Source organism: Delphinus delphis, chromosome 11, assembly GCF_949987515.2.
Source record: "Delphinus delphis chromosome 11, mDelDel1.2, whole genome shotgun sequence".
NCBI classification, from domain to species: Eukaryota; Metazoa; Chordata; class Mammalia; order Artiodactyla; family Delphinidae; genus Delphinus; species Delphinus delphis.
In genome coordinates this window covers 6401702-6417022 of record NC_082693.1, presented here as the reverse complement: position 1 = coordinate 6417022, position 15321 = coordinate 6401702, and the positions used below count along the sequence as shown (strand labels likewise).

General features: G+C 52.0%; 1 protein-coding gene across 1 annotated transcript in view; it reads left to right on the top strand.

The window, feature by feature from the left end:
• Positions 1–15321, top strand: part of VWF (von Willebrand factor) — a 136293-nt gene that overhangs the window by 58554 nt on the left and 62418 nt on the right. The window contains exons 16-18 of the mRNA XM_060024146.1: positions 615–855; positions 6586–6680; positions 8681–8841. Of these exons, the coding sequence (XP_059880129.1) occupies positions 615–855; positions 6586–6680; positions 8681–8841 (497 nt within the window). The remainder of the gene's footprint in view (positions 1–614; positions 856–6585; positions 6681–8680; positions 8842–15321) is intronic.

The window sequence follows — 15321 nt, the reverse complement described above, 5'->3', positions numbered from 1 at the left end:
GGGACCATTTCCTTTCTAGAGCATAATGGTTAAGAGCGTGAGCTTTGGGGTCACAGAGAGCTGGATTCAAATCCTGCCTCGGCCTCTACCTGGGAGGCGTGACCCTGATGAGTCACTAAGTTAAGTTTCAGGTTTCTTACCTGGGGGGGTGGGTGGGGGCGGGGTTGTGAGATCTGATGCACTGAGAGGCAGCCAAGGCATAAAACCCACGGTGAAGAGCAGGGTGTTCAGTGGGTGCTCAGTTAAGGGAGCTGTTATTGTTATTATCATCAGGGAAGAAATGCCCTTGCCCATCCCTGCCAGTCCTTTTGAATATTTACAGCCCTAAAATCCACCAGGATTTCTACTATGTCCCAGGCTTTGAGAATTCAAAGATGACCAAAGCATGGTCCCCCTGGTTAAGCAGAGGAGAAAACGTGTACGTCCGTGATTAGAACAGACGTTCGTGAAAATAAAAACACACTTTTGCTCACAGTGGGAAGAGAAGGCAGTGACTGTACGGATATGACTGGGGATCCCAGCGGCAAGGGGTGGCATCCCCGGTCCTAGAACCACAGTCCTGGTCATCTTAATGCTTCCACTGAGGCTGTCCTTCCCCTGCCCTCTCTCCTCAGCGCTGAGCTGCCCACGAGGCCAGGTGTACCTGCAGTGTGGGACCCCCTGCAACCTCACCTGCCGCTCCCTCTCTTACCCGGACGAGGAATGCACTGAGGTCTGCCTGGAGGGCTGCTTCTGCCCCCTGGGGCTCTACCTGGATGAGACCGGGGCCTGTGTGCCCAAGGCCCAGTGCCCCTGTTACTACGACGGCGAGATCTTCCAGCCCGAAGACGTCTTCTCGGACCATCACACCATGTGGTAAGTCGAGCAGTGGGACTGGGGACCTCGGGAGCGGCAGGGCAGGGAAACGTTCCTCCATGTCCTTCATTTCATGGATGGGTAAACTGACGCCCAGGACAGGCAGTGCCTGTCCAGCATTGCACAGCAAGTCGGGAGCAAAGCTGAGATTTCACCCCGGTCTTCCGACTGCCTTGCTGTGCAGGGCACTGGAGCTCCAGGCTGGCGGCAGAAGTAAGTGATGAACAGTAAGCCAGCTGTCACGTGTGGAGCCCCATTTCTCTGCACTAGGTCTCAGCTCCCCTTTTCTAGAACAAAAGAGGGGAGTTCTCCTTGCCCCGCTCCCCTCAGCCTCCTGTCGGTGTTCTCAGGCGGAAGCACTCGAGCCAGGAGGAGACATACCGTAGCAGCATTGCCTCAAGGGTGCACCACCGTCCTGACTTGCTTCACGCTTTTCCCGAAAAACAGCTCCAGGTCATGCGCACTTCCTGCTGTCCTTCACCCAGGCCCTTGGTCATGGTCACTCAGCAGGGCTGTCATGGTCGCAGAAGAAATTTGTAACAACATTTACAAACGCCTCATTGGCACCAGTTCTGTCTCAGCGCTGGGCTAGAGATTGTAACCTAAAGATGAACCAGACACAGGATGGGCCCCAGAGAAGCTGACCATCTGTGAGGGAAACCAGTTGAAATGTCCTGATTATGGAAAATTTCAGACATCAAACTGGAGAGAATAGTGTAAGGGGCCCTAATGCATCCAGCCCCAGCCTCCATCATTATCACCACTTCGCCACTCTGGTTTGATCGATCCCTTTCTCCCCTTTTTGGCTGGAATAATTTAAAGAACACCTCAGATATTATTTCATTTCATCTGAAAATACTTCAGTATGTATTTCCAACAGAGAAACACTTAAAAAAAGTAAATCTAACCACAATACCATTATTAACCTAAACATTAACCATCATTCCTTCATAACATCTAATATTCAATCCATGTTCACTTTTTCCTGATTGTCCCCAAATGTCTTTTTACAACTGGTTTGTCCAAGTCAAGATCCAATCAGGGTCTGCACGTTGCATTTGGCATGAAGCTTTTTCTCATCACTCCATTGAGATTAATTTGCCATCCTTCCCAATCTCCTATATCCAAAGTGGGTTGTTGACACTTGTATTAAAACAGTTATGGTCATTGGGCCTGGATTTATGCAAAAATGTGTTAAATCTCCCCTCTAGACTGTGACCTCCTGAAGAGTAGAGACTGTATCTTAGGCCCTGATCCCTAGTAGCTAACCGTTCTGATACAAAGTAGGTACCATTCATGTTTACTGAGATGAAATAACTGTATGTGGTAGACTCGCCGTATCAGAACCATAAAAACCCCTGCTCGTTCAGAAAAGGGAAGGATCTCTTCCGTTTGGGAGGAATTGGGGAAGACTCAGTGCAGGAGGTAACTTTTGAGTTTGAGGAGGATTCTACTGGCAGAAGTGAGGTTGAGGGGCTTCCCTGGTGGCGCAGTGGTTGAGAGTCCGCCTACCGATGCGGGGGACGCGGGTTCGTGCCCCAGTCCGGGAAGATCCCACATGCCGCGGAGCGGCTGCGCCCGTGAGCCATGGTCGCTGAGCCTGCGCGTCCGGAGCCTGTGCTCCGCAACGGGAGAGGCCACAACAGTGAGAGGCCCGCGTACCGCAAAAAAAAAAAAAGAAGTGAGGTGGAGGGTTTTAGGGGTGGAGCAGCGATCCGGGGACTAAAATGCACAAGGCATACTCATCAGTCACCAAGGTAAGTCCTCTGGGGGAACGTATGTGTGCGTGAGGGAAAGATAAGACTGGGGGGAAGCTGGGACCAGCATCAGGGGTCGGTCTGTGGAAGGTAAGGTGAGGACTGATGCTTGAGCAGTAGGCCGTGGGACCTCGGAGGGTTTGAGCAGAGAGGAAATAGGGTCAAAGTGTAGTTTTAGGGAGTAGGTTCTGGAAGCTGCATGAGTTATGAGGTCAGTTGTGGGAAGATGTTGACATAGTCTAGTCGGAAGGTAAGGCCCTGGGCCAAGTAATAGCAGCAAAGACGCAGGGGGTCAGGAGCTAGAGATGCCGGGAAGGTAAACAGACCAGTGGGATGTTTGGGAGGAGGGGGAGGTGTATTGAAGGTGGTCCCAGGGTTCTGAACTTGAATGCTTGGGAGAACAGCGAGACCAAGAACTGCAAGCGGGCTCTTTGTAGGTGGAGGGAAGATAATGAGTTCGGTTTTGGCCTCGATGACTTTGAGTGACCGAGAGGGCATCTTGGTGAATGAGTGGAACCGATGGCTGGAATTATGGGTTTGGAGCTTGAGTAAGAGATTGGGGCTGGAGGTACCAGTTATAGCCGTGAGAGTAGCTAGGCTTCTAAGAGGCGAGGACCAAAGATGTGAGAATGTTCAGAGGACCAGGGGAGGAGAAAGGGGATCCCATGAGAGAGGCCAAAGAAAATAGGCCAGCGGAAAGGGCAGAACCAGGAGGGGCCCATATCATGGACATGAAGGGAACAGGGGAGTCGTACCATCTTCTGTTGGCTTGGGCATTTGGCCTTAGCCCAGTGGTTGTTTTACCATAGTTGTCGAGCTATAATATTCAAGGTGTTTCTCTCTGGGGCCTTGAAACAACACTGTTAGGCAAGCAGGACTTGCTTTTTTAGTAAGGAATTGGAGGCTTAGAGAGATTATCACTTTCCCAAATCATCCAGCAAGTGGCTGGAACCCAGGGACCCTTGAACTCTTCACGTTACACGAAGAAGAGGCTGTTGAATATGGCGATCAGAAGGTCACAGTGGCCCCCTTGTTTCATAGTGTGGTGAGGAAAGAAGACAGAGGGTAGGGGGCTGGGGTGACTGAGGACAGCAATGAAGCTGGTATTGGTAAAAATAACCAATTTTAGCATATCGGAAGCAGAAGGAAGGTTGTGGGGGACAGCAGCTCCTGGGTGGGCAAAGGGCCAGGGGGTAGCCCTGGCTTCAGGCTCTTCTCAGGGTTTGGGCATCAGTGGCCTCTCCATGACCACCTCCTCTTCCCAGCCTCCCCTTCAGGCACCAGGGCTAAAAGCTATAGATCATCTGTTTCTCCACTTCATTTAGAAAATTGGATTTCAGGGAGAATGTGAGCCAGCGGGAACTCGGGACTTGCCTGTGGCTGTTCATTTTTATTCTTTTTAATTAATTAATTTATTTGGCTGTGTTAAGTCTCGGTGGCGGCACACGGGCTTCTCTCTAGCTGTGGCACGTGGTCTCCAGGGCGCGTGGGCTCAGTAGTTGCGGCGAGCGGGCTTAGTTGCCCCGCAGCATGTGGGATCCCAGTTCCCCGACCAGGGATTGAACCTGTGTCCCCTGCATTGGAAGCCGGATTCTTAACCACTGGATCACCAGGGTTCTATTTTTATTTTTATTCTTCTGACAACACACTGAAGAATCAGCACAGCTGGGGCAGGTGTTCGTGATGCCCATGGAAAGGTGGTAGGAAGGTGCAAGCACACGTGACCTGGAGGTTTCTCCAGACCTTTCGTGTGGTACCCGCACAGCCATCGCAGTGGAGTGCTCACTCCAGGGAGGCCAGCTGTGAGCCAGGAGTTGACTTGTAACCTACCTGCAAGGTTTTCTTTTTTTTTAAAGTAAAATTAAGCTTTTTGGTCATGTCCAAATGATAGATAGAACATGGCATTTGGGGGAAGGATCTTTTTAAGCCAGGTGTTAGTTAAAAACCAGAAGTGCAGAATCTGCATGGGCCCAGGGAGGGAAGGGCTGAGTCCCTTGTGCATTCAACAGCTGCTGACTGAACAGCAGTCACGTTAAAAATGTTCAAAATCACTATAATCAGCGAAACGCCAAATGAAGCAATAAACGTTACTGCGTATCTGTTTTACCGGGAAAATTTGAAATCTGAATAATGCCAAGTGTTGGCAGGACCATGGGACGTGGGGCCCCTGACCTGCTCCTGGTGGACACAGACTTGTTCACATACTCCCAGGATTGTTTCAAAATCTCAATCTGATTATGTCACATTCCTGCTTGGAATCCTTCCAAACCTTCCCCTCAACAGGCCTTAGGATGAAGGTCAAATCCCTCCCACGGCCTCCCAGGCCCCATGGGATCTGACCTCTGCTACCTGTCCCCTCTCCAATGCCCTGGCTTCCTTTGAATGCTGAAGGTGCTTTGCTCCCTTCAAACCCAAGTCCAGTTGTACCTGAGAGAGCCAGGGGCACAGTCTATGCGAATTGGACATCCACACCTGGTAGTCGCACCTGGGCATACATATTAGAGGTCTTCATGTAGGGTACATGTATGAAGATGTCAATCACAGCCTTGTTTACGGTGGTGAGGAGTGAGGGACAATCTTCCATGGCTTCTACCCTCTTGGATCTTTTTATTTTCTATTTTTTGGCCACGCCACTAGGCATATGGGATCTTAGTTCCCTGACCAGAGATCGAACCTGCTCCCCCTGCAGTGGAAGCTCGGTGTCTTAACCACTGGACTGCCGGGGAAGTCCCTACCCTCTTGGATCTTATAGTCCAGTGGCAGAGAGAGTTGTTAACCAAATAATAACTCAAATGCATGTAAAGTTACAAGTGTGGTAGGAAGCAAAGTATGTGGTCTATGAAAGCTTGAAATGGGGGGGGGACAAAGGCGGTTTTGTGGGTTTTGTGTGTGTGTGTGTGTGTGTGTGTGTGTGTGTGTGTGTGTGTGTAAGTAATGTCAGGTCAGAGGAAACAGTGTGTGCAGGAGCGTTTGCATTTGAGTGGGGCAATGCACCTTCAGGATGAAAAGAAGGCCAGGGGGATGGATGGGGGACGGGTAGCAGGGCTCAGACCCTGTGGAACCTGGGAGGCCATGGGAGGGGTTTGACCTTCATCCTAAGGCCTGTTGAAGGGAAGCTATTGAAGGATTCCAAGCAGGAATGTGACATAATCAGATTTGGGTTTTGCAAAGATACTTGGGCTGCCACGAGGTATGTGTTTTGGAGGGAGGTGAGGAGAGATGCAGGACATCAGTCGGAAGGCTTCTGCACCATCCAGGTGATGGGGGTGGGGCTCAGCAGTGGAGATGGAGGTGGCTGTGGCTTCCAGCGATATTCAAGCCACCAAGCCCAGGGCTTGGGGATGCATAGGGTGTAGGGAGTGGGGAGAAGGCAGTGTCAGGGCTGAGCCCTGGGTTTCCGGTTTGTGAAACTAGATGGATGGTGGTTTCATTCGAAGAATCCAAGCCCCGGGGGAGAATTGGCTTTGGAGGGGGGACAGTGAGCTCAGTTTTGGGCACACTGAGCCACACAGGTGGTTATCACATAAGCATTTGAATACGTGGATCTTAAGTGCAACAGAGATCGGAGCTGCTGATGTGAATCTGTGAGTCCTCTCTGTAGTTGAGGCTGGACTTGCAAATGGCACACACAGTAGGAGGAGGAGAGAGGGGCTGGATGAGTCCGCAGGGGGGCGGAGCTACAGTGAGCCTGAGACGAGCAACCAGCAAAGTGGGAGGAAAACCAGGAGGGATGTTTTGTTTTCTTTTTGTAGAAGAGGATGGAGCAGGCAACAGGGATGACTAATGTGGAAGGAGGTGAAGTAAGAAAAGAAGTGAAAACAGTTGCATTGGGTCCAGTGGCGTGGAGGTCACTGGTGGCCTCAGCAGCTGCGTTTCAGCCAGGTTATGGGATGGGAGCCTGGCCGGAGGGGGCAGAGCGCCCTGCGGGAGGTGGGGAACCCCTCTAAGTCAGGCTGTGACCTCCTCTCTGCAGCTACTGTGAGGATGGCTTCATGCACTGCTCCACGAGTGGAGCCCCGGGGAGCCTGCTGCCCGACTCGGTCCTCAGCAGCCCCCTGTCCCACCGCAGTGAGTACCACCCCCAACGGGCTCTCCTCTCCCTCTGCTCAGGTGGTGTGGGTGAGGGACTGGCTGCATTCAGGCATGCGTTTGTGTGTGTGGCTTCCAGGCCTGGAGGTGCCTTTGCATGTACGCATCCCAGTGGTTGAGGCAGGAGGAGTTGAATTTTGTGATGGGGAAAGACTGAACTGCCTGCAGGATGGACAGGGAGATCCCTCTTCTGCCCATGGCGACCTTAACCCAGGGAGCAGCTGTGGGTACAGTGGTCCTTCACGGCCTCATTTTACCAAGGGACACGGTGACCGGAACACCTCTTTAGAAAGCTTCTCTGGTGGATTTGAGACAGAGGAGTTTGGACTCGGTGCCCTCAGTTTGAAGGTCCTAATAGGTGCAGCGCTGTTCAAGGACAAGGCACAGGAGGGAGACCTGGTGGGACCATAGTCCACGTTTGTGGGTCAGAAGGACCCAACATCCTTGCTTAGAAAGGACCCTCCTGGTAGGGGGGAGCGAGATGCCCTTAGGCAGATAAATGGGCTATTTTCAGCCTCCAGCTTGATGTCTTCTCCCTACCTCTCACTTTCCTAAGGCCCCCTCTCTCCCAGTGACACAGCTCTGTGCCAGCGTTTGTTTTCCGGCTGGTCCTGGTGAAGTGTCCAAGAACAGGATGTCCGCATGGCTGGCTGAGGGCCCACCTCTGGGTCCTTGCTGTGTGCTCACCTGGTGGAAGGGGCAAGGGAACTCCGTGGGGTGTCCTCTAAGGAGACTAATCCCATTCCTGAGGGCTCCACCTTCATGACCCAATCACCTGCCCCAAACCTCACCTCTTAACAGCATCACCTTTGGGGGTTAGGATTTCCCCATGTGAATTTTGGGGGGGATACAAACATTCAGTCCATAGCAGACCTCAAGGTCACTCATCCCTCTGCCTCTTTCTTCTTCCTGCTGTCTCTCATTGTAACGTTTTTTTCCGACACTCCACCCCTCTCTGTTGCGTTCTGCCTCTCAGGTCTGATGCTTCTCTTGCCCAGAGTCTTCTAGCCTAGTGACAGGAAGGTTTTTTTTTTTTTTTTTCTCAAAGTCAGGAAACTCCTAGAATTCTGTGCTATTTGGAAAAGCCATTTAACCTCTTAGGGTTTCAGTTTCCCAACAAAAGTTTCCATATAAAAACAAGGCTGGGAATTCTGACTTTCTTGTCCATAAGAGCTACTACATGCTATATATGCATGTAAGATACAAATGCTATTCAATGCATCAGGGTTTTTGAAACACAGGTGCTGTGTCAGTTAGTTACCTGCTGTCATCATTTACTCAGTCAACACAGTGATACCTACTAATTGCCAGGAGATAGAACAGTGAACAAAGCGACAAAACCCCCTGCCTGCACGGAGCCTGTGTTCTAGTGTGTGGGTGGGATGCGGGTGAGCAATCAACAAAGAAGGAAAATAAATGGCATTCAGATGGTGATGTCAGAGCGAGGAGAATGACAAAGCAGGGAGTGTAGGAGTGTCCAGGGTTGGAGTGTTACAGGTTGAAATAGAGCGGCTGGGATGGCCAGGGGCTGGACAGAGGATGCCACGTGAGCAGAGCCCCCTTTAAAGTTGTGATTGAATTAATTTTAGGAATTTAAAATTAAATGTGTTGGAGCAAAGGTTCCTTTTAAGCACCCACACCCAGGTCCCTTCAAGCCTGGCTCTGGACGTTTCTGCAGCGCGTCCTGATTCAGTGCAGCAGGCAACAGCGCAGGGTCAAAGGGGATGAGGACCGGGGGCCGTTAGAGGGATGCTGAGCTCGACAGAGGCGTCTTCAGTGTAGGAAGAGGTCAGAGCTCAGACGAGTAGATGAGGCTGCCGTTCCGGACCCAGCTGGAGGTCCAGCAGTGCCTTGTCCCGGGGCGTGGGCAGCCTGAGCCTCTGGGGTTGAGTGACTGCACGCAGGGGGCAAAGGACAGCGTAGACGGCAGATCCATTCACCCCTTCAATGATGGTCTCTTTGGTTTTCCTGACTCCAAGGCAAAAGAAGCCTGTCCTGCCAGCCCCCCATGGTCAAGCTGGTGTGTCCTGCTGACAGCCCGAAGGCTGAAGGGCTGGAGTGCGCCAAAACCTGCCAGAACTACGACCTGGAGTGCGTGAGCATGGGCTGCGTGTCCGGCTGCCTCTGCCCCCCGGGCATGGTAAGCCACCCGAGCCGCAGAGGGATGGAGGCCTGCCAGGTTCCCGCGGGCAGGGGGCAGTGAGGTGGGCTGTGGAGGCAGAGAGAGAAAGAAACAAGAGCTCCACAAGGACGGCACTGGGGCTGCAGACGGGGTGCAGGCGGGGGCAGGGTGAGTCCTCTGTGGCTGAGTCAGCCGCCAGAGGCAGGGAGAGAGCCCATGGGAGAGTTGGGGTTGATCTTCATCTTGGTGAGAGCTGACAGAAATACAAGAACTTGGCACAGCGGTGCCCTAGGAAGCGAGGCAAGGATTTCTGGAAAATACTTAAAAGTGCTACCGGGCATTGCCACTAGAATTTTCCCAAGGGCTGCATGCCATTGTATGAAGATGAGGAGACACAAGCACGCACACACACACACACATACACACACATGCACACATTTTTGCATATGATTTGCGTTTATGTGTATAACTCTGTATCTCAAGAGAAGACACTGCCGTCAGCAAGCCGCGGGCCCACCAATACCTTCCCCACACGGAGCCTTGCTTTCCTCATCTGTAGGGTGAGCCATGAGGTCGTGGTCAGCTCCTAACATTCCGTGTCTCTGGGGCTGAGGCTGCAAACCGTCACCCTCGGCCAGCCCTTCCTCGTGGTCCCCCCGCTGCTGGTCTGCGGCCGCCTGGCTCCTAGCGCATCCTGGTGGTGGCAATGGCCTGAGCACACCCAGGCCCCCTTAGCTCCGTCTCAAGTCTAGTCTTAGGACATCTGTGGATTAAATATACATAGACTATTCTTGTCACCCTGAAGGATGCAACTTCTGGATTCTTCTCTTTCAAATGCATCCCGTCTTCTTGCTTTCTCTAATTCCCCATACCCAACGTGAGCAGTGAGGGCTGGGGTGAGAGTCCTAGAGGCCAAAATTGGTGGGGGGAGGCAAGATGGCCTCTTAATGGCTGTAAAGGTCATTCATGATGCCCAGGCCTCGGCCTGGGGTCAGTATCCTGGGCTGTGGGAGCTGGAAACTCAGATGCATCACCAGTGGCCCTCAGGAAGGCTGCGGACTGGGGTGTGTGCAGGGCACACGGTCTCTCTCTTTCCCTCCAGCCCTCTCTCCTCCGAGACGGACAGACTAGCTGTTATCCATTCTCTCTGGGTGCTCCCTTCTGTCTTAGCCTCTGAGGATTCTAGAACTATCTTTTCTAATGGGGGAGCTAGAGATTGGCCAGGGAACATCCCCAAACTGGAAGATCTTGTTTGGTGTCTTAGCAGAAGGAGGTATAAAGGAGGGGGAAACTCAGACAAGAAATAGGAGTGTGGAGAGGAAACTTCCATGTTGTTCTTTTTTACCCCAAGGGCCTCTTATTTTGACTGTTCCTTCTCCATACTTGGAGAAGAAATTCTCCCGACATCAGAGAAAGCTCTGGCAAAAAGAGGGATGCCGCTCAGGAGACTGGAAGCATCGGGGACTCTTTCAAATGAACTTGTTTTTTCCCCACGAAGGAAATAGTACAGAGAGGCTTAAATATTAGTAACCCCAGTAATCACATTATTGTCCCAAATGGAGAGCGAGGCTTTGAATGCAGGATGAGGACGCATCGTTAGGGACTCGTGGGCACTCCTGCAGCCTCTGGCCTCCCGAGGACAGTCTCTGAACATCTGTCATGTTAACAAGGTGTCTCTCACCCCAGCCGCAGGGGTTGTGAACTTGAGGCTTGTGGGATACGAGACTGGGCTGTTTTCACAACTGCTTCATTATGATGCCAGCTAACATGCAAATCGTGGAGGCTGGATCTGCGAGCAGGAAAGTCTGGTTGATTCACGAAGTGCGCGGTGTGCTGGCTGCCGCCCGCGACCCGTGTTCTTGGCCTCCACGCAAAGGAAAAGGAGCGGAAAACACTGTTTGGGCCCATGGGTGCAGACATCCTCCGAGGGGGTGTGTCTCGTCGGCCATCCCCTGTGGAAGGTGGGAGGCTGTGGCATGTCACTGAGGGTTTGGGGGAAGAGGTCAGGGGTTCTGAGGACTTGAGAGGAGGGGGGAGCAGCTCCTTCCTGGGGGGCAGACCCACAGGGAGCAGGGAGAGTAGGAACAGGGGCCCGAGGGCCCAGCCCGGCCTCACCGCTTCCTGGCTCCTTGATTTTGCACATTTGGTTTCGCTGAGCCTCAGTTGCCTCATTTGTAACATGGGCACAGAATTCCTGCTCTGCCTTCACACATGGGCCTGAAGGAGTCGTATGTGAAAGCACTTTCTTTTTTTTAAAGAAGATGTTGGGGGTAGGAGTTAATTAATTAATTAATTAATTTTTGCTGTGTTGGGTCTTCTTTTCTGTGCGAGGGCTTTCTCTAGTTGTGGCAAGTGGGGGCCACTTTTCATCGCGGTGCGCGGGCCTCTCACTATCGCAGCCTCTCTTGTTGCAGAGCACAGGCTCCAGACGCGTAGGCTTCAGTAATTGTGGCTCACGGGCCTAGCTGCTCCGCGGCACGTGGGGTCCTCCCAGGCCAGGGCTCGAGCCCGTGTCCGCTGCATAGCAGGCAGATTCTCAACCACTGCGCCACCAGGGAAGCCCTGAAAGCACTTTTAAAACCAGAAAGTGCTATGGGATCATGGGAATAGCTTCAGTTGTTGTTTTCGTCCATAACCGAGGCTGTCTCAGAGGCTGGGCCGGCCCCCTCCTCTGGTCCATGGGAGAGACCCAGGAAGGGCCCATTTTCATAAATTTCCAATCTGTTGTGGACCAAAGCTTTTGTAAATATAATAGAAGTGAATTATCAGAAAAATGAAGCAAAAGGCAATGACATGCAAACATGAGTAACAGACAGGATATGTTGCACGTGATTTTCTAAACACCTGCTACCCTCCCGGCTGCACTCACATCCTCACAGACCTGCACTGGTCCTGGGGACCACCCCCCTCTTTGCAGTTTGTTCCGGGCCTGGTACCCGCTCAGATCAGAGGCTTTCTGCTTCACTCCATCTGCTCCTGACACCGGTGCCAAGGTCTCCTTGCATAGGATCAGGGGTGAGGATGCTTTCTGACCACACTGATGGGTGGTTGGTGCAGAAGCTGCCCCGAGCTTCCAGGCTTGAATCTGGGCGCCTGACGTTTACTTCAACAGAGTGGCAAGCCACTTAACATCTTTGTGTCTTTATTTTTCTCACCTGTAAAATTGGGTCAGAAGGGTTCTTGAGAGGGTTGGAGGTGACAGTGGTGGGTACATGGAAGTCGCTTCGTAAGTGGTGGTTTAATGACCGCGGTTACAAGAAGTTCATGGGGGAAAAGCATGAACCATATTATGGACAGAGATGCTATAGGAAGTTAGTGCACACTGGGGAGCAATGTTCTGGACCTCAGGATCCACATGTAAGACCCACTAGATCAATAAAATGAAGGGGTTGCACTAGAAAATTTCCCAAGTATTTTTCTACGGTTAAAAAATCCTTGAATGCACTTCCTGCGTTTAAATTAGACTATTACCTGCTTCTACCACGAGGTGGCAGCAAAGCACAACCCACCGCCCGGCTCACTCCGTCCCAGTCGGGGCTGTAATTGTCTCCAGGCAGAGCCAGGAGCCCTTAAGACTCACGCTTTCAACACCGCCCCCGCCCCCGCCCCGCCCCGCCCCAAGGACACAGAAGGAGACCGAGGAGAGAAAGGACACAGAACCATTCAAGGCTACATAACTGTGTAGTGGAAATCCCGGCCTCCTGGCTCCCAGTGTAGTACCCCTGTCTGGGAGATGCTCACTTACGCCCTGAAGTCCAGTGGTCACATTTTCCAAACTGGTACCCAGTTCTGCTGGTACTGGAAAAGCTCTCAGCAGCTGAGACGTGTGTTCCTTTCCCTGGTCCTCTGAGGCCCAGTTTTCTCACTGGCCCACTATGAAGACTGAAAAGCCTTTGGCACTGCTATTTGGTTTTTTTTTTGTGTTTGTGTTTTTTGTTTTTTTTTAAAATTAATTTTTATTGGCGTCTAGTTGATTTCCAATGTTGTGTTAGTTTCAGGTGTACAGCAAAGCGAATCAGTTATACACATACATAGATCCCCTCTTTTTTAGATTCTATTCCCATATGGGTCATTACATTGAATAGAGTTCCCTGCGCTATACAGCAGGTTCTTATTAGTTATCTATTTTATATATAGTAGTGTGTATATGTCAATCTCAATTTCCCAATTTATCCCTCCCCCCCTTTCCCCTTTGGTTGGTGCTGCTTTTTGAAAGGTAGGGCTTGGGCTCAGGGGCCCATCCAGAGAGGGCCGCTCATGTGCGCACTGTAAATCCTACGAGATGTCATTCTAAAAGGCCCAAGAAAGCCCTCCTGTCTCAAAGATATCTCCTACACTGCCTATGATTTGTCACCTAATCAGGTTTACTGAAATATAATAGGTATGAATTTAGTTTGGTTAATAAGAAACAACTTAAAAAAGCTTACCTTATAAATCCTCATAGGAAGTCATTCACACTTTAGCATGAGTTATTTCATCAGATTCTTTCCTCTAGCAAACATCTAGTTGAAGGCAGCTGCATTGAGCTGGAAGTATTGGTGGGGAGAACAGAGGACAGCTGGAAGGCAATAATAGATTCTGGAGAATGGGTCAGTACGGCGGGGTGAAGACGGGGCCTTTTCAGAGAAGAGCAACAATGCCAATTTTTTTCTACTTCAGAATTTTTCTTGCTGATCAAGACCCAGGACTGTGTTCTCAGCACGCGCCTTTCTTACTCAAGGTGTCAGGAGCTGATGAACAATGGCAACAGCTATTTCTGCCTGTTTTCTTCTGAAGTCCTTGAAGGACATTCGTCAACTTTCGTCAACTTTATCTTATTATCCTTCTGGTGTCCTAAAGGGAAAAAGACTAGGCAGGAATGGGTCTCTTCTTTTCAAACATGAAGTTTAAGTAAGTGACTTGCACGAAACTCACTTCGGGGCTGCTGTACTGGCCCGCCTACACGTGGACCTGTTCTCATCTCCATCCCGTCCGTCTCCTGCTTGTGTCTTTATCTTCTATCTCTGTGGATTCTCTGGCGCTTTAGGACTCTGGGTGCTTCTGGCTGGGCGGGTGATATTTGATCTTCTGTTCCAAGTCGGGAGCCTCCTGCTGAGAAACCTCTCCTCTCCCTTTAAGGCTCCACTTTGCTTCCTCCACCTCTGACCTAGGTCTAAACCCATGCCCCTGTCCTCATTTGATACCAAGGTCCTATTTTAATATCATGATCCATCCATTAGTTATCTCCTTTCACTAAAATAAGCAGGGCAGAGAGGAGCCATGTGGTTTGTCAGTGAGAGCTCAGAAGGGGGTGACAGTATTATTTCATGGCCAGACTGGGATTTGAGTTTTCTGTCCCTTGGAAGAGGGCCGGGCTCCCTGGGACTCACCCCTGGCTCAGGCGAGGGGTTACCTGGGCCCTGGGAGTGCAGGACTTTTTGTCAGTGGGTTGACCACCCTGGAGAGAGGTAAAAATGTCCAGCACGCAGACCAAGAGGCCTGGGAGCCTCCCCGCAGCCTGCTTCCTTCCGCTCAGGGGAGGTGAGCAGGGCCGCTTTCTGGAATCCATCCTGCATCGTTTCGCCTCACATAATGTTTCCCATAACGAGGCTCGTTGTCTGGTTGGTCTCCATTAACTGCAGGAGCCCGGGCTGGCGAGCAGGTTGGGGGTCCACAGGGAGGCCACGGTCATTCCCAGAGTAGCCACGAGGTGGCGGGTCTGGGACTTACATCAAAGATGACAAGCTTGGGGGGTGCGGGGGTGAAGCGTGATTGCAAGGCTTTTGAAGACTGGGATGGAGGGACGTTTCCCATCCTCCCTGTTCCCACTGGGCTGCCGTCCTCCCTCCCGGGTGCCTCAGCTGGATGTCTGCCAAGGACATCGTGGCCCCCGGAGGTACAAGCCACCTAGGGCGTGGTCCCCCTGCATCTACCTCACTCTAGCTCCCATCCTGCCCCTTCCCTTAGGCCTCGGGGACTCGGGAACACGCCAGAGGCTGCATGAAGCTGGTGGCTGAGTCGTGGGGGTTCTTCTTTCCACCTCTTCCAACACACAGACACACACACGCGCGCATGCACCCCCCCCACACATACACATGCATGCACACACACGCAAACTCACAAACACATGCATGCAAACACAGACGCATGCACACACATACATATGCACACACGTGAGTTTAGTCTTTGTTCAGCCCAAGACCGCTCTGTCCCGGGGCTTTGTCTGGCTCTAGGCCCAGGGAACCCAGGCTTGTCTGCAGAGTGACGGGATCGCACACATGCTAAGGCACCCAGACCAGCAGCTTCTCGCCCCTCGGGTGGCTCTGGAACCAGAGTGCCGGGTCCCTTCACCCAGGGTCACTCAGAGCCAGCGTCCAGGGCTGCCTCCTAGGGTTGGGACAGAAGCAGATCTCCGTGTGGGATCAGAGTGGGTTTGGCCAGCTCTCCCTAAGGTCACTGGGGCCAGCAGGTCTTCATTCTTTTCCTCCTGGCCCCGGCACCCCTGGGGAGTATGACTTG